Source organism: Hylaeus volcanicus, chromosome 4 (assembly GCF_026283585.1).
Source record: "Hylaeus volcanicus isolate JK05 chromosome 4, UHH_iyHylVolc1.0_haploid, whole genome shotgun sequence".
NCBI lineage: Eukaryota > Metazoa > Arthropoda > Insecta > Hymenoptera > Colletidae > Hylaeus > Hylaeus volcanicus.
This window is the reverse complement of record NC_071979.1, coordinates 17,521,760-17,547,765: the sequence shown is the minus strand read 5'-3', so window position 1 is coordinate 17,547,765 and position 26,006 is coordinate 17,521,760. Positions and strand designations below refer to the sequence as shown.

The following is a 26,006-nucleotide window of genomic DNA, read 5'->3' as shown; positions in this document are numbered from 1 at the left end:
TACATATGTATTTTATGTCGTTCGCGTTCGACTGATTGTTCAACAGCGTGTTCCTTCGTGAATCAGTAGCTGACTGTCTTTTGTTTTCCGTAACTCAGATGTTTCAATCGATATTTCTCATTGTGAGTATAACGATGCTACAACTTTATTTACAAATTTTAAGATTTCAAATTGAAAACGTATTTTTATCAAAATAGAACATAGCCTGTGTTACTCAGGGATGGTATAGCTTTCTATTACTGACAAAATTTTAAAAATCGGTTCAGTAGTTCCGGAGATTAACCCGTTTAAACAGACAGACAAACAGACACTTCAATTTGTCCCCCTTTCAGGGGTTGAATTTTTAAAAATACCGAAATAGGTCTTGATTGATTAAGTTTTTAGCAAATCCAACCACAAATAAAATATTCCTCGTACAAATATTGCAATCCCTTTTTAGCCCCTTAGGGGTTGAATTTCAAAATATCCCTTCTTAGTCCTTGTATACATCATAAAGCAAACATCTGTGCAAAATCTCAGCTTTCTAGATTCAAGGGTTTAGCCTGGACGTTGATAAGTCAGTGAGTCAAAGCTTTTATTTTTATGTATGTGTATGTATAGAATATATATTGCTAGAAATAGTGATAACAAATTCCATTATTTTTCTTCAATACGCTAAATAATAGATCCAACCGTAAAAACAATTTCATTTCTGAATATCTGCTCCTCTATTGGAAACTGACTGTTGTTGCAATTAAGCAAATGAATCGTATATAAAGTACACAGTTGAAATCAAATATTTGAAGTTTCAGGAAAACGGACGAATTTAATATGACCGAAATACATACAATATTCGAGGATATTACGTGTAATATTGAAGTGAATATTTCAAAATACGAAGCAGTCGTTTCTCTGTGCAAATAACGCTACAATTGCAGGATTCATTCGTTTTTAATTGAATTTCTTCGTAGCATACGCAGTAATGTAAAATAAACATTTATGTATTAATATTACTTTGAATATAGGTATTGAAACGGAAATTAAAACACAGATGGAATTTTCTGTGGCTATCCAATTACCTTTTATTATAAGCTCTTTCAAAGGTAAAATACTTTTTGACAAATTTTCGAAGGTTAGGTCTGGTTAAAATGATTAAATTCCAGTAGCGTTTACGTTTAATCACCTAAAACCACGTAACTCCCCCGCTGGATTTGGTGTTATGCGAAACGAGATCTCGTTTCGATTACGTTTTATTGTCTACGTGTCCCAAATATACATAACGTGGCGACGCAACTGTCTACGGGATGCGCTGGCTACAATAACGATATCGAGGGAAATAATGCTTCTCTATTATTGCCGGGAGGTATCCATCGAATGAATCGATATCGAATGTAATAACATGTGCTTGCTTCGGATTCTGCTAGCGTCCTATAATGCTGCAACATTTCTCTCCTTTTCTTTTCAAATCCGCTGAGAGCATGAGGTGTCATCCCTACTTTAAAATTACAGAATAAGAAAATCGTGATGGACAACGTAGAAATATTTAACGTAATACCCCATAAATTAAAAAGGGATATTAAAATTCGAGTTTAATCCCTCGATTAACCCTTTAACTGCGAAGGGCGTATATACAGGGTGGAAATTATAAAGCGTTACAGTCGAATATCTCCTAAAATATTGATTATACGCAAAAATGTTTGAGATGAAAGTTGTTCAATATCGAAGAGGCATCATGTGCTGGAAAAGGTCCAGTAAAAGTTCCAGCACATGATGCCTCCTCGGTATTGAACAACTTTCATTTCAAACATTTTTGCGTATAATCAATATTTTAGGAAATATTCGACTGTAACGCTTAATAATTTCTACCCTGTATACGTCCTCGAAAAATGGGCTCAGAAAAATGTTGATGTTCGTTAAATCAATTTTTAAAAAATACCAGCTTATAAGGGATGAGACGCAACTTTTTTATATTTACGGTTTATTCATAGAACACCTAGTTTCGAAAATAAAAATTCTAAAGTTAGAAGTTCGTGGCAAATATTGACTTTCAGGAAAATGGTCTACTGTGTTTTCAATTTTTATCTGTGAAACTAAACATCGTATGAATAAACTGTGAATATAAAAAAGTTTCGTTTTATAATTCTCTATACGGTAATATTTACTGTAAGCAGCAGCAACGAAATCAGGCCACTACGAGATCTAAGGATAAAGGTCTCTTATGATATTAATAATACAATATATTTTTTTTAAATTCACACCTCTACGCCCCTTACAAAATATCAGCTTTCTGTAAAGATTTCATTCATTGCTGTTCGAGAGCGTAGTGCATAATGCATTTCCAGCATTTCGTATTAGGCGAAGGTGTCTGATCGCCGCAAACTATTGGAAGCAATTTGGAGTCCAGATTCCTATACACAACCTGCAACGATTCATCGAAATTGATGCTTTCCACGATTGTCAAAGAATTAAAGGAACCGAAGATGATCAGATGATCGGAATCGATTCCGAGGAATCGTTATCTCTTTAGTTTGCTGGAAGTTGAGAAAAGTAGGAGAGAGTTCATTTCCTCAGGGGTTTGTTAAAGGAATCGTTATATGGACTACAGAGTGTTCCATTTTAGTGAAATAATAATTGCCGCAGACTAAAGTACAGTCACGGTAAATTTTAGTTTCGGACTAGATTAGAGAGAAACCAAATTAACGACCTAGAAAATGAAGCTGAGTCAAGTCTGCGGTTAATGAGAAATGCGTCATGAAGATCAGACGAGAAACTCGTCCTCTGTCGACAGTAAAGAACGTAATCCAGATTTCGTCCGATGTAATTATCCGCGCAAGAACCTCGGTTCCAAATTTTGGGCCTCCGCCTGTTTCAATCAATCTCGTCGCAGGAAGCCCAAGAGCCAAATACCCGAGGGAATATTTCTCTCGGAGGATTAAGTTTAATCGCGACATCCCTTTCGCATGAGTCGTGGAACGCCCGCGAATGTAGGAAAAACCGCTATATTACATTATCCGAATACCCCTAACTCTCCTTCGCTAAAACTTCGGTCCACGCAGCTTAAATTCCAAGCCGAGCGAATATTTCAGCGGCATTTTCGGGATTTCAACGATACTCGTTCGGAGAATTCCACCTCCCTCGGCTCTCTTCGCGGTTATCTCCGTTCCTGGCTTCAGCCGCATATTAGTAACGGATTACACGAGTTCGTCGGTTAGCTCACTTTTGATCTCCGATCTCTCTGACGGAGCTTGAATAACTTCAACTATCGCCGCCGGTGTAATAGTTTCGGTATCAACTATGCGGAGGCCTGGAAGTCGGCCTTAAGGTCGCCCCTCGCTGATGCTGTCACTAATGAATCGACTAATTAGACGAGTAGTTATAATCTACTGGTTCCCATCTAAGGAGGGAACTCGATTACTTTCTTGTCGAACGTTTAGCGTGGAACCAACCAAAATTGTAATTCAGGTGTTATGCGTTCTACTTGAATCACTTTCTGTACGAATCAATGTAAACTGTAAAGAATGACTGTAAAGAATTAAGTAATCTTGTTTATACTTCATAATCTTGTAACCAGTACGACTAAAATCCTCATAGGCGCCAAGAATTAAACGATTTCACCCGTGTCCCCGCAACTGCAACCTTTAATATCTACATTTTTCACGTATTGTACGTCAACCTTTTATTCTTGTCTGTTTCAGGCCGAAATATGGAGCGTCTTTATCGCTATCCTGAGGAAAAGCGTGAGGAATTTACAAGCATGTACAGACGTAAGCCTCATAGAACACGTGTTGCATCGGTTGTCTCGCGCGGAAACTGTTGTCGCAGGTAAATCCTTATCTTGTAGTTCTAATCCAGTTTCGACGCAGGAGTTAACGGCGAAAGTAATTTCCCTGTTCGACAGACTTGCTGATCGACATGCTCGGAGTGTTAGCCAGCTACAGTATAACGGTGAAGGAATTAAAACTTTTATTCGGCGCTATGAAAGCTGTGAAAGGAAAATGGGTAAGGAGCCGAAAAGAAAACTTTACGTTCCGATCGAGTTCCAACCGCTTTGGGCTGGATACGAAAAACTTTTAATATGGCTAACTTTCCTTTTATTCTGGCCAGTTTTTGCGCCACTACGTATATGCTCTACGATCTTTTTCTTTCTGTTCACACTGCAGCCAAGGCATTCGGCAAAGCTGTTAAATGTTCTCCGTCAAATGCCGCAACGAAACGGACCTGACGTGTTTTTCAGTTTTCCCGGTAGGAAAGGATCGGTAAGTCAATTCCTTCTTCCCACACATTTCTTTACGAACAACGGAATCCTTCTTACGATCTCGCTGCTCGTTTTTAAACTCTATCAAACTTTCAGTAAGAGAATTCCCCTTGTTTCGCGGAGCTCTAAACTCGTACTTGATCCAGACGATTTAACCCTTTGGCCTACACCCACGAATGAGGCACGTAGTTACACATTTTGGCTCATAAACAATAAGCACGAGTCTGACTTGTAGTACTTCGTTCGGACTTCCTACCTTCCTGTTTACTATGGCACAAGCAATCGGGAGATAGGGTGTAGGTCAAGGTGTTAAGAGTCGATGATAATGCCTGCCAAGTGAAATTACAAATTTCTTGAATGTAACTGTGTGTTATCGTTACAAACTAAAGCCTTTGAAGAGGCCCCACGAAGGATCGATAACGTTTCAGTAGTGAATTAATACTCGATAATGAAAACCCTGAATCGTGATGTTTATTTTTGTAAGAGCACTCGAGGTTCAAATATTTATTTTGTGTGCCGTATGTAATTGTTTCTATCGTGACATTTCAGGCAATCGTCCTGCCGCCACTTGCAAGGTGGCCGCACGAGAATGGATTCACGTTTACCACGTGGTTCCGTTTGGACCCCATCAACTCTGTTAATATCGAACGAGAAAAGCCGTACCTCTACTGGTAAGTGCTCTTTACATCGAGCACCCTTACGTGAACACTCACTTGAATCCAAGTGGGTTGGTTACCCGAAAGAATCGTTTATGTTACTGACCTTCGAAGTAAAAACACGTTCTGCCAAATCCTTTCAATCGACACGATCCAGTTTGATTAAACACAGCTTCGTTCGCGTTCACGCGAAAAAGCTCTTGTCGAAGCAGTCGCATCGCACACCAATTTAATCACATTCTTTCACGCGGAAACAATTCGATTTCCATACAGTCGACAACCATTGTTTTCCTTTGCGAAATACATTGGCGTTTCCACGATTTAAAAAAAAAAAAAAAATAGGAGAACTAAAATCGACGGGTATAATGGAAGAGAGGAGAAACGGAAAATAAATACGTACAACGATGACAGATTATTGGCCAATCACAACCGATGTTATCCATTATTGTTTCTGGGAGATAATGTCTTTCAACGATGCTTCCAACTTGAAACTCTGAATATTTTAGTAACTTGTTGCTGCGAGAATAGATTAGCACTGGATATACACTGCCGCTCGAAAGTATGTGAACACTTCCTCAATTGAAATTAGTATCTAAATAAAGTTACGAATCTATTAACGAAGATCACTTATGTTTCTATATTTAGTTTGTGTTGCATTAGAGAATATATTTTACTTAATGTCTCATCAGTAATAATAAAAACGCAATTCAATTTTCTTTTCATTAATGTATCTACTGCGAACTCTTAACATTTCTGTTAGCAATCTTGATAGATAAGTTATTAATCTAGCTAAATTGTAATTTCATCATTGTATCCCGAAGTAATATTACTCCCTCTACTTTTTAATGTCTCATCACAAATGTTTTCAAAATGTTGTTTCTAAATGATCCCATAGGTCCTCTACGAGACTTAACATCCCACTAAAAACTTTAATATTATCAAATATTACCAAATACACATCCGAAACAGAATATGGTAAACAATTTTCTAGCAATAATTCACGGTGTAACTATTCAATGAACGAGGAAAGTGTCCACATACTTATGAACGGGGGTGTAAATGTTGGGTAATGCTTTACTTTACTGCTCTTGAACGCGTCAAGAGCGTCATTCAACTATTTCGAAAAATAAAGAACGTGTTTTTGATGGATCATCTTTTCTCTGTTTCCAGTTTTAAAACTAGCAAGGGAGTAGGATACTCTGCGCATTTCGTGGGGAACTGCTTGGTCCTCACCTCTATGAAAGTAAAGGGCAAGGGCTTCCAGCATTGTGTCAAATATGAATTTCAGCCACGAAAGGTACGTACCGGTGCCCGCACAGCTCATTCGTAAACAATTCGACGATAAATCCCTCTATTTCTGAAACTTAATTTCACCCGCGAATGGTTTTCAAGTATAATTATACACGTGTGAGCAGAAAATTTATTTGAAGCGATTTCAACAGAATCAATAACGTTTATTTTCGCAGTGGTATATGATCGCCGTAGTGTACATATATAATAGGTGGACGAAGAGCGAAATTAAATGTTTGGTCAACGGTCAATTGGCATCGAGCACAGAAATGGCGTGGTTCGTTTCAACAAACGACGTAAGTCAATTTATGCCTACCATATTTTGCTTATCAATTTGCGTGTATGATATTCGTTATTAAAATCGTTGAAGAACGTGGAATGGCCGAGCGAGTTTGTTAAAAATATTCGTGTTCGTGGAGGAAGGTATTGTTGTCCACTCAGAAAAAAGGCCTAGAAGTTATCAAAGACGAGACACTAAGGTTTACGCAAAGCACTCGTTTTCCTCTCATGGAGCTTTCTCTTTGAGTGGATTGCAATACATGCACGCACGTATAGACTCAAAATGTTTTGCAGCCGTTTGACAAATGTTACATCGGAGCTACTCCGGAACTGGACGAAGAGCGTGTGTTTTGCGGACAAATGAGTGCAATATATCTGTTCAGCGAAGCTCTGACAACACATCAAATATGTGCTATGCATAGACTGGGGCCTGGATATAAGGTAAATCTTTTTGTTTTTATTATGGAAGAGTTCTGATTTCTGTGACATTTTTTCGGTGAAAAAAATTCCTGTACCCGCAAGTCCAGCTTTGACCCGATGTTTGTTAAATATTCATTACATCCTTTTGACTCTGTTCACAGAGTCAGTTTCGTTTTGACAACGAGTGTTACCTGAATCTGCCTGACAATCACAAAAGGGTGAGTGATGAGCCGGAGCTCACGAGCATGGTGGACCAAAGTATGCAAACTGTAAGCATTTTTATTTTCTTTTTCCCGTTCACATTTGATTTGCACATTGTTAATCACTCTGTTACTGCGTTCGAGTTCGTCAGAGGTAATTACCTGATTATCGACCATCACTACGAATATCTTTTCCCAGAACAATGAGTTTCTTTGGACGTTGACTGCGACACATAAGTTTGTATCTATCGATTGCGTGACTGCTTGTTGTGAATTTTTGTTTTCCACCCACTCGACGTTTCTTTCAGCCACGAATTAAGTTTTGTCCGCTTGATGCTTCCTTATCGTATGTACACAACAGCCTTTGAATTTCTCAGCTGCTTGTTTAGTCTAGCTAATCCCTTTTTAAATTGTGTTTATATTTTTATTTTGTAGTAAATTCTTTTCTAATAATACTTAATATTCGTTGCCGTATATTATCTACTGTGCCTATTAATTTGAACAGAATTGATATTGATAGCAGTGGACACCATGACAAATGGGTAAACTGAATTTGGAGAAAGATTTTTAAAAGTGTGAATTTCTCCTTTCGATGAGAAAAGTAACATTTAATATAAAATCACGTTAAACTTTTCTGTGATGTGTGGCACGTTTGTTTGACCATGTAGTCATTGTCTTGAGAAGTTGTGAATAAACTTTGAAAGTTTGCATTGCTGTGTTCTTGAAGCTTTACAAAGAATGAACCCGCCAATTTCTGAATTCAGCAGTTTTAAGCAAACTTTCAAACATGAATCACAACTTTCAGTTGCAAAGAGATAGCAAGTGTATCAAAAGGACGATACTAACGATTTCATTTTGTAGGTGCTTTACGATGGTAAGCTGTCAAATGCAATCGTCTTCATGTACAACCCGGTTGCAACGGATTCTCAACTTTGCCTGCAAAGTGCACCGAAAGGCAACGTCTCCTATTTTGTACATACACCACACGCCCTTATGCTGCAGGTGCGACTTCAAACGCATGGATACAATAGGTTGTAGAACGAACATTTCGAAAACCACTAATTAAATCTTCTACTTATTTGCAGGATGTTAAAGCTGTCATCACGCACTCCATTCATAGCACGTTGAACTCGATTGGTGGCATTCAAGTGCTGTTCCCTTTGTTTTCGCAACTAGATATGCCTTACGATTGCATAGCACCCAACGATGTTAAAAGGGACCCCACGTTATGGTAAGTCATTTTTAAATTGATTATTTTTACTAAATTAACGAAACATGACACAACACAATTTTCAATTTCAGTTCGAAACTGTTGGGGTTTATTTGCGACTTGGTGGAAAGTTCGCAAACCGTGCAGCAACATATGGTACAAAACAGAGGATTTTTGGTAATTAGCTACATGCTACAGAGAGCAAGCAGAGACCATCTCACCACAGAAGTTCTTACGTCATTCTTGGAGCTCACAAAGCACTTGGTTACCTGCCTCAGCGCGAACAGTGATTTGTTATTAAAACAGGTATCGATTAAGTCATTAGTTCATTTTTAATACGGATTAGATTTAAGATTATTAGTGTCAAGGAAATTACCAGAAAAAGAAGCAGAATGAGAGATCCTCGAGAGTAGAAAGGAATCTAGATTTCAAGTTCGATTAATTAGAATTAGATTCGCAGAAATCAGTTGAGTCGAAAACCATAGTTTGCACGAGAGTAGAAAAGTATCGTTAACCTGATTTTAACAAAAATTATTTACTATAAACATTCTAAGATCTGAGGATCTACTTTCGAAATGAAAAACATAATTTATGTTAAAATCAGTACTTACAGAGTTATCAGCATAGATAAGTGTATCACCCCGTAACTAACTTATAGAACAAGTTGAGATAATTACGTCATTTCAATGTAGAAATTACATGCTAATTTAAAAATGAAATATTAAATTTTATCAAGTAAATCGAAAGCTGAAAGAGGACTCCACGTTACCTGATGAATTATCTTGACTCGTATGTCCCAAACTAATTTAATCGAAGTACATAAGTATACCAATACCCTGAACCAGAAACAGTGAGTCATCGTATAACTAGAAAATTGTATTAGGTCATTAGGATTTGAAGCTCCGACGATTAGTTTACATTGACTCCCTAGTAAGATATTAATTGAAATTTTCTAGCCAATTTCCCCATGAGACCAGTACCTTCGTATGTCGTGATGCATTCATGGTGTACCCCCATTTCCACTTCCCCTTTTTCGTTTCACTTACGATAACGGTATACTGAGTGATTCAAATAAGAATCGAAGTAATCAGAGGAACACAATACTAAGAAAATAAAATTAATTAATTAGATGCTATTCTATCTTTTGTAAGTACTGTATCCTCGTAAATGCTTCGACGTCTTCATTTGAATCACGTTGTGTAATAGCATGAGCGAGCGATCTATCAAGCGCAGATTATTGCATAGTCTTTCTATACCTATTCTGTGTAATATTCGTTGCAGTAGCTTGCGCGACGAACTGCCCGTAGATGCTCTGAATGTACATATGCTACGTAGAACGAATGTGTATTTTTGTTTATACCGTTTAATATGTTAAGCATGGTTACACCTTCCGATAAAACGACGTTATGTTCATGGAATCTTTGGATCGCATGCAATCTACCGACTTTTAGGCTTCCTGATTTCATAATATGGCTACGCAGAATATTTTTCTTTTGTTAATACTACGTTGCTTCCACATGAAAACTTCTGACTATTATTTTGCAAGGCTGACGAATACTCTCTTTGCTGTGATCGAATCTTTCTCAGTTTTCTACTTAAAAAAAAAGAGATTGCTGCAAACGTGTACCATGAGAGTACTGTCTTTTGTTTTGGACTTTGAAATTTCTATTATAATATTTCGCTTCGTTTTCTATCGAGGATGCCTACTGCCTACGAGGAAGCTATTTATAATTATTTTGTTTCTCTGCACACGATACAAATATTGGGACATCCTTTACTCGCGACAAGCAGCTAAATCATGAAAGAAAGGAAGATCGTCGTTTCAGTGTTTATGTCAAATGATACACAGTAAAAAAAGATATCGACAAAATGTTTGAATATGTCTAATATCGATTCTACAATCCCTCTATTCGATTCAGTATTTGTCTCAATATTGTCTTCAAATTTAACAAATTCTCAGTATTAATTTCAGTGCATGAAGTGTCACTTTATTGTCCTCGATACTTTTCCTTCTCGTACTTGTCATAAATTGTTAAAATAAATTTACTGGCACTGTCGATTCTTTCGTTCCTCCCCGTGTGTTTTCCATGCGGTACCCTTGCACAACTGTAAATGTCTAACTCCTACTATGAAAAAGTTCCCAAACAAGGTTTTAATTTATCTACGACCACGAAATTGTAACTGGTGCGATACCTTGCAATCAAGAATTTCTGTCGAACGTTCTCCAATGACTACGAACATACCACGAACTAAGCAGGTATACAGTAAGAAAGGTGTAGGAACCCATAAAAGTCGGCTAGATTGGTGTGTCCGAAGAACAGGCAGATCTATGGTGATGTAGTTGTTTTACTTTTCATTCCTAACATGGCAGCTATTGGATCACGTCCTTTTTAATCCCGCTCTATGGATATATACGCCGGCCCCGGTACAGACGCGGCTTTATTCGTACTTGGCCACAGAGTTTCTCAGTGACACGCAAATATATTCTAATGTAAGAAGAGTCTCCACAGTATTACAAACGGTGCACACGCTTAAATATTATTATTGGGTCACCAATCCACGAGCCAAAAGTGGCATCACTCCGAAAGGACTTGGTGAGCAATTTCACAACATCGAAAAGACATTGTTCGTCTTTGTATCGAGATCTTATTATGCTTCTGATTAATTACAGACGGACCGCGACCTCAGCAGAAGGATATTTTGACAATACGCTCTTATATTTTGTTATTTCTGAAACAACTGATAATGATCGGGAACGGAGTGAAGGATGACGAGTTGCAGAGCATTCTGAATTACCTGACGACAATACACGAGGTAATAATTTCAATATGCCCAATTAAATTCGATTTGTTTAGAATATTTTCTATCTCTAAGATACTATTGGGTTGTCCAGAAAGTTCGTGCCAATTTTTAAGAAAAATTCAAAGGCATATTTGAATTTTGATACATACAGTCAGTCCCAAAACCCTTCTTTCCATCTTTAAAGGGAACACTTATTATGTGCTTTCAACTATTCCGATATATTCAGACCTGTAGCACCTACCAAAAATCAACATGAACCTTCCAGACAACCCAATACAATCGCTACATCCACTAATTTCAATGTTTCACCTCTGTCCACAGGACGATAACTTACACGACGTTCTGCAAATGCTGATATCGTTGATGTCCGAACATCCATCTTCGATGGTGCCCGCTTTCGACGCCAAGCAGGGCGTCAGGACGATCTTCAAATTGCTAGCGGCGGAGAGCCAGCTGATACGCCTGCAGGCCCTGAAGTTGCTGGGATTCTTCCTCAGTCGCAGTACACATAAGTATGTCAAGAAAACAGAAACTACAAGTTAACGATAAAAATTTCTTATCGATCTGAAACGTGAGACAGTTTAAATTACAGACGAAAATACGACGTCATGAGCCCCCACAATCTGTACACGCTGCTGGCCGAACGATTGCTGTTGAACGAAGAGACGCTGTCGCTGCCAACGTACAACGTTTTATACGAGGTATCCTTCTCACTCCATTACGATACACTTTAGGGTCTATTTACACATATCCGTAACGTGTCAGTGCCGTATCATTACGGATATGTGTAAATAAACCTTTATTCTTTACACCTCTTCTAATACCCATTTTAAATCTACTTCCAGATTATGACGGAACAAATTAGTCAGCAGATCCTCTACGCCAGACACCCTGAACCAGAGTCCCATTGCCGTCTAGAAAATCCAAGTAAGCCCACGACTTAGCGTAAACTTATACTCAAGCATGCACGACACGAGCTACTCATCCTTTGTGTCGTTTCAGTGATCTTGAAGGTAGTAGCGACACTAATTCGACAATCAAAACAAACTGAGCAACTGTTGGAAGTAAAGAAGCTGTTCCTCTCTGACATGACCTTACTGTGCAACAACAACCGAGAGAATCGACGAACGGTTCTACAGATGTCTGTGTGGCAGGAATGGCTAATAGCCATGGCCTACATCCATCCGAAGAACACGGAAGAGCAAAAGATCTCGGACATGGTATACTCGTTGTTTCGCATGCTTCTACATCATGCCATCAAACACGAGTACGGTGGGTGGCGTGTATGGGTGGACACTCTCGCCATTGTACACTCCAAGGTATGTGTTTCAAAAGCAACGTCACGTCAGAAATACTAGGCGTTTACGCGAACCTCCGTTACTTAGGTGTCCTACGAGGAATTCAAGCTTCAGTTCGCTCAGATGTACGAGCACTACGAGAGGCAGAGGTCAGATAACATTACGGATCCCGAGTTGAGACAACAGAGGCCAATCAGCACTATCTCTGGTTGGGATCAGCAGCATTCGGGGAATAATGGGTACACCAAACCGTCGCCCTGGGGCAACCAACAAAATCACGACGTGCAGCATGTGGAGAGGAACTACAAGGTTGAACTGAATTTTGTTCGTGAAGATAAAGATGTTGAGTAGAATTGCAGTTAGCTCCGTCAAAATATTGTAGAAGTTCGGATCCACGGATGACCGCTTTTTCTACACGACCAATCCCGTACCCTATGATTCGTGTTCTCGTTTGACTCCTTATCCTTGGATATGGGCGTTGCGATACTACAATATCGCCATGAGTGCATTTACACACACTTGACGAAGCTAGCTGCAATACTGCTGCAAGATCTTCAAGTGTCAACTGTTTTACTTTACCTACCTATGCTTCCTGTTTTCAGGAGTTCGACGCATCCGAGGGAAACGACCGCCTGGAAGAATCCTGCAGCTGCGACTTGAACTCGATAGACAACACCGAAAGCGACGGCAGCCCAGCAATTGTGAAGTCGCACAGTGAAACGCTGGACACCCCCCAGTCGAGCGAGGTGATATCCCTGGATTCCAGACTGAGCGACAAACCAGAAACGCCGACGACGGCACGAGAGATTCACACGGACACACCGACGATCCTCGAGGAAGCCAACAGCGAGGCAGTCTCCATACCCACGACTCAAGAGACCAGCGAAGTGATATCGCTCGAGAGCACCAGCGATTTGTACAGCGAAGTGCACAAGATCGAAAGCTCCAGTCCCGATTCGATGGTGGTGCAAGAGGTTCTGAAGAAAGAGGAGGAATCCTTGGATCAGAAATCGCAGGATACCGTCCCTGAATCGTCACCATCTAAGCAAGCGGAGAAAAGCACGCAAGCAGAAGACGAAGAAGAAGAGGAATCGGCGCCCAAAGAGGACGCGAATGTATCCGACACTGCGATTTCGAGTGCTGAAGAACCGCAAGACGCCACCGTAACTCCTGAAACTCCCTCCTTGGAGAGCGAAGAAACGACCAAAGAGAAATCCGAAGCGGTAGATAAAGTTGCGAAAGATGACGACGTTGTTTCGACCGTGGAGGAAACCTCTGAGAAAACAGAGACATCCGACGAAACTTCTACAGAGATCATCGCTTCGATAGAGCAAGTTGTCACTGAGAACATGACTTCCTCTAGCGAAACGCCAGAGCCACTGAATATCAAGGACATCGAGAAGCTACAATTGGAGAACGATCGAGAGATAAACGACAGCGATACCTCAGAAGCGTACTTAACACCGACGGAGAACCAAGAGAATCTCGGCGACACGAAGGACAAGGTCCTGGACGTAGAAAAGACAGAGAATAGTGTCGAGGATAATGTCATCGAAAGCAATGTCGAGGCCACTGTTGTCGAAGACATCGTCGATAATCCCGAAAAGACGACCGCGAACATCGAGACTAGCGAGAAAGAAACCGAGGAAAACTTGAAAAATCCCAATTGCTCAACTAGCGTAATAGAAAGTACCGATGCCTGCGAGGAAAAGGTAGAGGTAGAAGAGGAGAAAGTGGAATCAGTAGTGACTAGTGAGTTAAGTAGTGACAAATGCGCCGCGGACTCTGTAACAGAGGAGAAAAGTGCTGTTATTAATGATAACGACGAGAAGGTAACTGAACATACAAGGGAGCCGTCCACTATTTCTACTAACGTAAGTGATAATAAGTCAGACACCCCGGTGAGAACTGACGAGGTAGAAGTAACAGATAGTGTTTGTAGTAATAGCGATATACAAAGTTCTGTAGATAACGTGACGCAAGTGCCAAATCCTAAGCAGCAAATTCCAACAATATCTACGGTCTGTGATGCAAATAAAAATATGCCCGACGGTGTGCCTCAAATCGTTAGTCCTTCCGTGGTCACGAGGGACAATTCGTTATTGAATGACTTAACTCCAGATCACGTAGATAATCATCGCAGATCCAGCCTGCCGGCTGTACCCTCCGAGACAGTCACCGATGATAACGTAAACAGTAACGAACCTCCTTCTTTACCTGTACCATTGCGAAAAACATCGTCACCCCAGAAACGACCAAGGAGTGCCTCAACATCCACGCAAGTGGATCCCAATCATTTCGGTAAGAGTGACCGCGTTTCTTCGAGTCATAGCTACTCTACGAATACTTAAGTCCACCGTCGATATTTTAGAATCAAAAAGATCGAAGCAAGGTAATCCTTCCACGAGACCAATGTTTAGTCCAGGACCGACACGGCCCCCTTTCAGAATACCAGAGTTCAAGTGGTCCTACATACATCAGAGGTTACTCTCGGATGTCCTCTTCTCGCTAGAGACTGACATTCAAGTCTGGAGAAGGTACATATCTCGGGTTATACTGTATTAGGTTGTCCAAAAAGTTTCTTATGTTTCATTAGTAAGTAATACGTATACAATATTTTATTGTTTTATGTTATATTACTGAGTTGTACATAATCGATTTTTCTCGATTACTATTAGAGCCTCAACTTTTAGGAAATACGAATAAGACATAAAGCAGCTGAATGTAAGTCACGAAAAAAAACAAAGAAACCCAAGAACCAAAGAAACTTTTGAGACAACCTGATACTTCGAATTTTAAAACTTTTTCAATTTAAACTTTTCAACTCCCGCGTTTCAGCCATTCGACGAAGTCAGTGTTGGATTTTGTGAACAGCAGCGAGAACGCAATATTTGTTGTTAATACTGTTCACCTGATTTCGCAACTGGCCGACAATCTCATAATTGCCTGCGGGGGATTGTTACCGCTTCTAGCATCAGCGACCTCGCCGAATGTACGTACTGTTTTTTTTCGTGTTCGTTTTTACCTCGCATAGAAGAGCATATCCGGGCGAGAGTTCTTTTCGACGGATTCCTTTTTTTAATTGGTGCTTGGATATTCATAGAGCGAATTGGATGTAATTGAACCAACTCAGGGGATGCCAATTGAGGTAGCGGTTTCTTTTCTGCAAAGACTAGTCAACATGGCTGATGTACTTATCTTCGCCAGCTCGTTAAATTTTGGTGAACTGGAGGCTGAGAAGAATATGTCTAGTGGCGGTATTCTAAGGCAGTGTTTACGACTGGTTTGTATTTTCGTCCACGTAGTACTTTAATTTTTCAAACAGTTACACTACTATTACCTACACCATGCAATTTGAGCTCTATAAAGCTCTTCCTTGTGATTTTATTCGTTCAATAGTTTACGTAATTCATTTCCTATGGAAACTTTAGAAATATCGTTGAGTAAAAATTGGAAAAGTCTCATTAACCAGAATTACATTAAATGTTCATCATGCACACCAATTAGATTCATCTTACCGATGCATACTACACAAATACAATGTGTTACAGATAACACAAGCACCAAATCCAAGTTGACCCTATCGTTAACTTAATAGTACCGATGTTTTATTTCGTTTACTATACACCTTATTTTTTAAACGTGATCTAGTAAAAGAATCGATTACTTTTTGTGAAAATCGGGATCATATTCCATTTCTATTGTTCTCTCTATAGGAATGTAATAGAAAGAACATATAGTATGCTCTGTGTTTTTTTCGTACGCGTATGTACTGACGCGTATGTGCATAAAGAATCGAAGTCTCCCGGAGGACTGTCTTATGCTGATTCTTAGCATTGAAATATCTATAAACGCGAGACACACGTGTGTACAGACTGACCACCGTTGCCGAGTGTCAAGCATTGAGGTCTCTCACAGAGACTGTCTTACGCAGATTCTTAGCATCGAAATCCCTATAGACACCAGGCACACGCTGTGTGTCAGATCACCGTGCCGAGTGTCCACATGTGTGTATATACAGACCGACCACCTGTGCAGTTATCGAGTGTTTATAAACTACAGGGGACCGGGGCAAAGGGACTAAGCCGCTCGCTCCACCTAACGCATAGTCGTATGACGTCACAAAATCACGGACATGGGAAACTGAAGTAGTCATTCGATCGCTGTTATATTTCACAGTTACGTCAATGCATTCCAAGTGTCACTAGTTTCTCGTCACTCTTATCTTTCACCTTCTTTGTCGCGCGACTGACTTTTGATGTGAGCCGCACGCTCAATAACAAAAATACGTATATCTCGTGGCGAATTTGATTCGACGACACACATGGCTAGTCTGTACATATTGCGTGTCCTATAGATGATTAGCACAAACGTTACATGCAATGTAAAAGTTGATCCAAACGAAGCAAGGAACTTCTAAAATTCAAAATAATTCAATAATTGGAATATTCAAAATGAATGGAAAGTGTTTAAATAAATATAACAATTCGCCCAAACATCCCCGATACTCTTGTAGTCTACAAGCAGACGTTTATTAATAGAAATAGTTCTTAAACCAGCAGTGTGTTAAATAGTTGTAATATTTTCAGCTTCTGTATATGTGTGATATAGACATTCAACATGTACGTTTACACTATATTTTTTGTTATATTCATCTGATGAAATGCTTCTATAGGTCTGTACATGTGCTGTTAGAAACTGCTTAGAGTGTAAAGAACGTGGCAGATCGTACAGCATGTTAGGTCGACAGATTGGTTCTAGTAATAAACCACATCACATACAGTCTCTCATACGTGGAGCTCAAACATCACCCAAGGTACGTTTCATCCGATCGAACTTAATTTACATAGACAAATGTATTATCGTCATCGATATCGACTAATTGCACACAGCGTATACGTGTTCAATGCCATATTGTATAGAAATTAGCATTCTCAGTGGTCATCAACGTTGACTCTTCGAATGTTAAAGTAAAATGTTATTTCTATTTTTGTAGAATATAGTGGACAATCTGGCGCATCAGTTGAGTCCTGTAAAGGACCCTGAGAAATTGTTACAAGACATGGATGTGAATCGTTTAAGAGCTGTGATATACAGAGATGTTGTAAGTATATCTACATAAACAAATAATCGAGACGTAGCGAATAAAAGTGAGAAACTAATAAAGAGTATATCATTTTTTTCATTTCAGGAAGAAACCAAGCAGGCCCAGTTTCTGTCCCTGGCTATAGTTTACTTCATCTCTGTACTAATGGTATCGAAATATCGCGACATATTGGAACCACCAATATCTCAACGTCCCCCAAGTCCAGTTCAAACAATTCAGACTAACGGTGCTGGTCTTAGACCAGGCAGTCCTTCAGGTAAGATATAGACCATTATTATACGAGCCAATTTGTTGCAACAAGGAAAAGCGTAACATTAAATCAACATTTATCTGTCAGATTCGTTAATAACACGAATAACTATGCGTTACACTGCTAGTAATTTTAGGTGCATAATCCAGGAGTGTTTATAATAGCTTACATAATTTTGTTATCCAAATGAGATAATTAAACGAAATATATCTTTACTACAATACGATTAATGTTGAAAGTATCGTATAGGTAGCGACGAAAGGAGTTATCGTTTGCAGGTGCTTTCATAAAAAATTGATGAAACGTACAAGGATTATTTGAATCGATGTCGATACTAAAACATGCATGTTAACTTTCAAACATATATATGTGTCAACCCTCTAACAAACTTTACACAAAAAATAAACTATTATTATTTAACGATGAATGATTAACGTTGATAATATACAATTGTTACTTCAAAACTCTTACATGTCAGATATATGGTGTTATATTTACTAATCGTTCTATCTAAAACGTATTAAATGACAAAGTTTACTTCTCTTTACACTTTAAATGTCACACGATACTGTAGCATGACTGCAGCTATATGAGCATGTTTCTTACAATGTTCAGACATTTCGAAAACCATGAACAATTAGAGTTTTCCGATTAAAGGAATGAAGTATCCATTTTCGAATTCTGATACAAGTCGAGTTTGCTAAACATTAAACACATGGAGATACGCCACAAATGCTATCGACATTCTCGAATACTTTCTCTAATAGCGATGAAAACATAGAATATATAAATGCTTTTTTAAATATTCTTTTACAGTAATCGGTCAAATGAAATAAGAATATTATACACAACACAAATGTATGTGCACATATGTAGCTAATGTGGAACACTGTGCACTTTAATTGTTTAGCTGCAGAAACAACAGCACATCACACCGAATAGAGCGCATGTTCAATTGCACTGTATGAACTATTTTATACGTATCTGACAGTGAGAGTTTTGATGTTTGTCGAATGCATTAGCACTTTCTTTTGCGTTTAAATATATTTTCATTATGTCACGGTTATTTTACAATTACGAAATATAAAATTTTGTTGCGCAAAAGAAGTTTCAGACAAAATATAAACTGCAGTGAATTACAACATAAGATAATCTACATCGACTACATTAAATGTTGTTTCAAGAACAATTGAATGTTCGATGACATGTATCACTTGAATGTTGTACTTTAACAATGTGTCTTATGCCTAAACTATGCGATGCTCCTAATTCAGTACTTTGTGTTTCTTTCTTATAATATTATAGAATAACTTAGTTGTTTCGTGTGACAGTGAACAAATCATGGATTGCCTTCGCTTTACTGAGTTTCACTCTATTAATCTTTGCATAATATTAGGATTGAAAGTTGGAAATTTCAACTTTGAAATTCTGGTAATAACGTAGATCACACTTGTACCTTTATGGATTGTTTAATAATCCTTTCGAGTAACATTCTTAGAGCATGACGGATTATATTACAGATCTATGCAAAAGTACATTAAAACCTTACTAATTGGGTGAGAGAGTTTAGATGTTTGTTAAATGGTGTCCGAAACCTAAGTCTGTTAAATACCAAGTTAACAATATTATAATTGAAAACTATGATGCATTAGATTAAAGTACAATTATGAACATTAAAGATGACTTTGGCTCTTTGTGAGTACAGTACATACTTAGGCATTCCGCAATGTACACTACCGCGCAAAAGTATCTGGACACTTGCGAAATACATATGTATTAGCATTGCATAAAAGGTATTTAAGTACCTAAAATAGCGACAAATCGTTTTTTATTAGTTTCTTAAGAAATATGTAACGTTTGAAATTAAAAATTACATATGTGGAACTTGCCAGCACTACACTACAATTAAATACGGGATTCATCTATGTATCCGTTACGGTTAAATATTTCCGCTTAGACTAATTCTTATCCCTCTCAAGACAACATAAACATATCATATACAGTTTACAGAGACTTAATACATATCGAAGAACTCCCTGATCTCATTCTGCATAGAAATGAAACAAAATGGAGCTTGAGATTCTTTTAAGCATTGAGACCGCTTCATTAGATTTTGTATTTCTCGGCAGGAATTTTATTTCTTCATAGTGATTATATAAATTGTACATAAGGATTAATTCTATTATGCTATGATACCTCAAAATGATAACAATAATAATTACAATTGATATAAGCGTTCTAAATACCTTTCGTACAAAGTTAAGTTTTATAGAACACAAGCAAGTGTCCGGATACTTTTGAGCGGTTGCGTATAAAAATAATTTCATTGCTAATAGCAAAAAACAAGAGAAAACTATGATTGCGTATTGTGTAGAGTGAAACGCAGTAGAGGGTATTAAAAATGAGACACACGAGGCAAAAGGAAACGCCAGTAAACGAGGGCATAGGATTGAGAATCGTGGTAACGTGGTAAATGTGGTTCCTCAGCAGATGGGAATGGTGGTGGAGGAGGGCGGCCCCTGTTTCCACAGTGGTCTCACCACGTGTACCCACAGTTCCTCCCGGGATCTCACCCTAACGCCAATGCGAATGCCAATGTCAATGCCAACCACCACATCAACCAGCACCACCACCAGCACCCGCTACCGGCTGCCAGGCACTCTAATCGCCAGCCCCCCTCCAACTATTATCTCCCGAATCACCACAGTAATCATTACAACCATCATCCGAATAACCATAATTATCATCGTCATCATCATTACCATCATCACAATAACAACAATCACCATCATACGCTTCAAAAGCATATCGATCAGCCCCGAAATCTCTGTCATAGAAACTCCGGTGTCGGTCTGCAAGGTAAACTCGATTGCCCGAACGTTTGTTCCACGGAATGCTCGAGTTCTTTCTTTGGCCTGCTCGATTATTTAATTGCCGTCTAACCTGCCAATCGAACGACAACTATCGATTACTATTGCGTTTTCGTTTTTCCCCCTCTACGTTTACATTTTTGTTTCTTACGGTATTAACATGCCAGTGTTCCGCACGTCGCTGTTCGCTGATGAACTTGAGCTCGATCGAGGCTTTCTCGAACGAGACACTTGGTTTAGTGTTTGGTCTGTTTTTAATCTGTGACTCGTATAAGTTTATAGTCGTTTGAGTTAAAAATTATTGCAAAAGAAGATCGTCGATATTCTTTTTAAATCAACAAATTTAATGCCACTTTCTGTTATCAAAATAATAACTTAGATTATACATCTGTATTAAATCTTGCCACCACTTGCAAAACGCATTAAATTTGCCTGGCAGTGAATGGATTAACCCTTTGCACTCGAGGCCTTTTTTTATGGTGTCCACCAGCAACTCGAGATGCTTTATTAGCGCACTATTGCAACGAGTACAGAATGAGTATCCAAAAATCATACATGTTCTTGATCTTACCAACGATTACGAAATCCGAAGTGTGTAGCTCTCACGTCAGGGCGACCAAGTGTCTCATCAGAAACAGCCCTCAAAGTTTGATCTACACATACACACATGCACGTGCACGCACATAAGTACACACGCATAACAGCCATTATGATTTTTTCGATCAGCAATTTTTCGTTTCGCAGGAATGAAATTGTTTGGTTGAACTTTTTTGATCCCTTCGTTGCTGTATTGTTTTCCGATAGAATTATTGGTTTCTCTGTTGTAAACACGAACGGAACTGGTTCTCGTTAACCCTTCCAATATGTGTACTTCTTTAAGTATAGAGATATTTGGATATAAAGATAGTGGATAAAAACCGAACAGACGTTTCGCTCGTTAAAAGTTCTGTTTACAAAACTTATCTTTATGCAATACGCTCGTTAAGTATCGGTCGTATCGGTCAAACATTATCTGAACGCTTGAAGCACACGAACCGTTTGCACATAAATTGTGAATGAAATATGTGCACTAATTGCATATTATTATATTTGCGAGTGAAACAACGAGTTTGCATGTTCGTTCAAACGCAATTGTACGCAATGACAGTTAAATTCTTTTTACACTCAACGCAGGATTACTCTCCTTATTTTAAAAAAAGGACACACACAGTCAATTCCATAAATATTCTTACCCTCTATGTCTATTGAAGAAGTTTGACTAAATTGAATAATAGTTTTGATATTACTAAATGAATTTTTCATTATAAATATCTATATGAATAAACTTGTACAAGTACATATTTATATATACATTAACATATTTATACAAATATAGACTTGGAAACATCAAACCTACCATTTAATTTAAACAAATTTCTTTAATAGACATAGAGGGTGTACGAATACTTATGGGACTGACTGTATAACGTAGCCACTGTGTTGTTTGGTGATTTAAACGACTTGCATTAAAAGTATTTCCCTAGAAGAATTATTATGACAAATGAAATTCGTCTTGCATCGTTATGAGCGATGAATTCTTGTAAATTCTTTGAATCTTCAATTTTCTATCCTTATGTATCGTCGAATCAACTATACCACTACTTTCGAGATTATGATTTTGCTCTGTTCTCTGTAATATTCGTACGTTATTTTATTCTTTTCGATCACTTGAAGAGAAAGGAAACCGTTATTGCTAGACATTGCAGTGCAATGATTCAATCAGTTAGAACCTTTATGCGATGCAACCGTTTCCTCGAGCTTCAAATCGCTAAACAGTTTTGAATGCTTCGATTACGTACCTATTGCGCTTCGTTTTTTCCTTTGAAGTTCCTGCACTATATAACTCCCACACAATGCGATCGACGAAACATCCTCAGTCAGGTTGAAACACTAAAAATTAATAAGAATTCATATTCAAACACAGAACAAAATAAATATTTTTTAAAAAACAAATACTCGACTTTGGGGGATTGAAAACTCGCGGGTGTCGTCGATCGCATCAGCGTTCGTGTCATGTGCTTTGCAAGATATAATTCCACTGTACTTTTCCAGCATTTTACTCACGTTATCGAAATGTGTTCCCAGGAAGCGGAGGTATCATGAGCCAAGCTGGTTCTCAAGACGATGGCGAATACGAGGTTATAATTGTCGATGAGAACAATTCCTCGATCCTGGCCGATCACGACGTATCGTCGTCTGGACCTCCATCGACGAAGGTAAGCGACCAAACGACCATCTCTCGTCTCGTTATCTGTTCGATAAGTTGCAACTTTTACCGCATACTTCGTTGAAACGTGCGACAAAAAACGATCTGCCTATACGAAAGACGTGCTCAGGTAAAATAAAACCCTTCTGAATCTTTGCCCATTATTATCTGTACGTGAAAGTTACGAGGATAGGAGACAATAAGTTGCGAATTGTCATTCACGAGGAAATTGTTTATCGATGAGTTTATTTGAGAGTGCATGCCTACCGTTGACAAGGAATGTAATCGTGTTTTACCATATGAAATTATCTCTATACCTAGTAAATATTCGCGTTCCCCGAATTGTAATTGGTTTTATAGTCATGATCTTTATGTACTCGAGTTATAAATATTTGATACTTCAATGGGAATATGATTCTGCACCTTTCTGTCACGCACGATCTACGGTCGTAATGGTATCGACACCTTCCGCCCACACGATACGCTTTGCATACGTTTACTGAACTGTCACTTTACGATATTTCTTCTGTAGCCACTTGAAACCAAAAATCTACGAACTTCTAACGGGATCTTCGACTCAAAGAACAAACTGCATGCGTCCGGAGTACTAATATCGTAACAACGAATAGTAGACCTGAGTCAAGAGAGACGAAAGAAGGGGAGAGAAATCGTTTTCGAGTTGGCAAATCACTCGACACTAGTTTCGATTGAAAGTTTCCCTTAGATGTAGATTTATACTTTAGTTTGAACACTAGATCCGAGCCCTTGAGTAATTTTTTAATTCAGATCTGTAACACACCGTTAATTACAGTTTCTGCTACATCCAGCATGTAGTGTTTACTTAGCGTTCCTTTGCATTTGCGTAGTCCTGAATAACGATACTATGTAATTATATATGTATTATATATCCACAGTTTCATTATCGCACGGTAAAAGGTTGATTAAAAGTTCCACCATGATAAGTCCAAGATTCGAGAATATTTAGGCTCGATCCAAATATGTTTATATTTTTATCGCAACTACCAACGAGAGTATATCTATCTGTAATTTCCGATCTCTAATATCTCTCAAGCATGCTACACCTTTATTCTTTAATTTTTTCTCATCGTTAACTTCCTCTGCTTGCATTGCTATGCGTACTAACTACTGGTTCTAAAGGGAGGTCACAGTGGTGTACCTCGGCCACGGACAATTCTCGAGGATTACACCTCGTCAGAACCAACGCTTGGCTCTTCGACAAGACCCGAACCACTGCCACGAAATATCCAGGTAAAATTTGACTTGAGTACGGACTCGGAAGAATCACCTTAAACGAGAATCTCCTTGTACAAAGAAAACGTCCGGCGGCGAAATAAATTCTTAACGATTTCTGCAAAGACGAAAGAGAGAAAAAGAAATTCAGTTGCAAGAAGAGTCGTCCAAGAACTTATTTCGTCGCCTAACGATATCTCTACCGATCGTTTTGGGAGCGTTCGAAAAACCTTTGTGTACATCGTCAACAGTTTATTAACCGTTTAACACGTTTTCTGTCCGAGAGCAAGAAGACATGCAACGACGACGCGTAAGAATGCCCATTCGACGGGTGCGCAATAAAGCTCGTAAACGGTATAGATAAAACTGAAAGATTTCGACTCTTATACATCTTCGGCATTTATCTACGTGATTTTATACGTAGTTACGTTTTTATTACGTACGGCTGATGGACGTAATCCCCGTAGTTATGGCGATATTACGTTCACCGCCAGAGCCTGAGAGTCTAGGAAGCTTCTATTCCATGTTTACACGTATTAGGTGATTGCGTATTAGTCGTGTACGATTAATTGCATGACATAAAGTAACATAAATTGCATAGCACGCGAGAGTTAATTGCAGGGTACGCTGGGTGTCCCACGATTTTTCAGACAATCTGTGTCCTATGTTTTATGGGTCGAGAAAAGAGATAAACGTTACGTAAACATGGGCTCATAAATGCTTCGGTGAAGGGTTATTATAGGTACTATGAAATGGGAGAAAAATGATCGAGAACTTGCTTTTATTATTATGATACGGGTGAGACTAGACCCATATGTCTGATGTTAATACATTCGTGACCGCTGACGAGAGTTAATGTCACTTCAAATTCTATTCCTGATTATGAAAAAATTATGATAATCTTTTTATTTTATACACTACATATTCACAACACTGATATTTCAAAACATACTTTTTAATTTTTATTTTCGACTTAATGATACACGAATGTGTATACGCGAATGCGATATCCAGTTTTAGAATTTTGTTATTCGTCAGTACTCGGTATTAGAAACGTAAAATATCTGCTGGTCGCGAATGTGTTAACATAAATAAAAGTACGTCTTATAGCAACAAGAACAAATTCAACACCATTTCCTGCTATGTATATTCTAATTTCAGGTCTTTATAAAACATTTACGAATCTATGTTTATACTACAGATTTGTTTTATTTCTGCTCATAGAACGTGCTGACATAGTTGGTCCAGAAAATCGTGTGGCACTCTGTGTACCGTTTGATTCCTATAAGTAAACGTTCCTAAGACTGTTCTAGATCTTTACAATTAGCGTGTTGAACGAAAGCTAGGCTTTCATTAGAAGTAACCAGTACCGTAGTACAGTAGCCGTAGTTTTGTCCAATTAACTTCAAATAATTTTACCAAACACATCTTTTGATATACCTCCACATAAATACTATACCATTCATATAAATACATAGAACATGATGTTTGAAAAAGAAGATCTTAACCACCACCGAATTCTGTTTTTCAAGGTACAGCGCACAATCGCGTTGAACCCACACACGCACCACGAAATTTCCGTAAATGTACCATAATCTCCTGATTGGTGTCTCTGCACATAAAGTGGTTCGTCGTTATACGGTGACCTCAATTTTGTCCCTTTTATACGAATTTCTCACAGAGCAACGACTCCAGCGAGGAGACGGTGCACCGCAGCAATGTCACCGCCGATCCCAGTCCATCCGATATTACCACCGACAATGAGAACAAACATAACTCCTCCGAGGAGGCTTGGACCGATGTCAACTTGAACGAAGACGGGGACTCGATCCCAATCACGAACCAGAGAGAAGACCCACGAAATATTCACAATATGGTCCATAATCGCGGTAAG

The 26,006-nt window shown here is 38.6% G+C and overlaps 1 protein-coding gene across 15 annotated transcripts in view; it reads left to right on the top strand.

Annotated features, from left to right (window-relative positions):
- LOC128875095 (neurobeachin) overlaps positions 1-26,006 on the top strand; it is a 242,142-nt gene that overhangs the window by 120,033 nt on the left and 96,103 nt on the right. For 2 of the 15 annotated variants that reach the window (XM_054120430.1, XM_054120440.1), the window contains exons 3-31: positions 3,675-3,801; positions 3,878-3,978; positions 4,140-4,235; positions 4,784-4,905; positions 6,061-6,187; positions 6,357-6,476; positions 6,754-6,900; positions 7,041-7,148; positions 7,941-8,081; positions 8,165-8,310; positions 8,382-8,595; positions 10,631-10,883; positions 10,961-11,103; positions 11,413-11,603; positions 11,684-11,792; positions 11,937-12,018; positions 12,094-12,410; positions 12,477-12,698; positions 12,992-14,690; positions 14,761-14,926; positions 15,228-15,381; positions 15,493-15,672; positions 17,065-17,205; positions 17,386-17,493; positions 17,581-17,752; positions 20,237-20,605; positions 22,741-22,871; positions 24,020-24,130; positions 25,794-26,001. In XM_054120430.1, coding sequence (XP_053976405.1) covers positions 3,675-3,801; positions 3,878-3,978; positions 4,140-4,235; positions 4,784-4,905; positions 6,061-6,187; positions 6,357-6,476; positions 6,754-6,900; positions 7,041-7,148; positions 7,941-8,081; positions 8,165-8,310; positions 8,382-8,595; positions 10,631-10,883; positions 10,961-11,103; positions 11,413-11,603; positions 11,684-11,792; positions 11,937-12,018; positions 12,094-12,410; positions 12,477-12,698; positions 12,992-14,690; positions 14,761-14,926; positions 15,228-15,381; positions 15,493-15,672; positions 17,065-17,205; positions 17,386-17,493; positions 17,581-17,752; positions 20,237-20,605; positions 22,741-22,871; positions 24,020-24,130; positions 25,794-26,001 — 6,205 coding nt within the window. Of the gene's footprint in view, positions 1-3,674; positions 3,802-3,877; positions 3,979-4,139; positions 4,236-4,783; positions 4,906-6,060; positions 6,188-6,356; positions 6,477-6,753; positions 6,901-7,040; positions 7,149-7,940; positions 8,082-8,164; positions 8,311-8,381; positions 8,596-10,630; positions 10,884-10,960; positions 11,104-11,412; positions 11,604-11,671; positions 11,793-11,936; positions 12,019-12,093; positions 12,411-12,476; positions 12,699-12,991; positions 14,691-14,760; positions 14,927-15,227; positions 15,382-15,492; positions 15,673-17,064; positions 17,206-17,385; positions 17,494-17,580; positions 17,753-20,233; positions 20,606-22,740; positions 22,872-24,019; positions 24,131-25,793; positions 26,002-26,006 lie in introns of all 15 variants that reach the window. The other 13 variants (XM_054120427.1, XM_054120432.1, XM_054120436.1 and 10 more) reach the window with 10 other exon arrangements.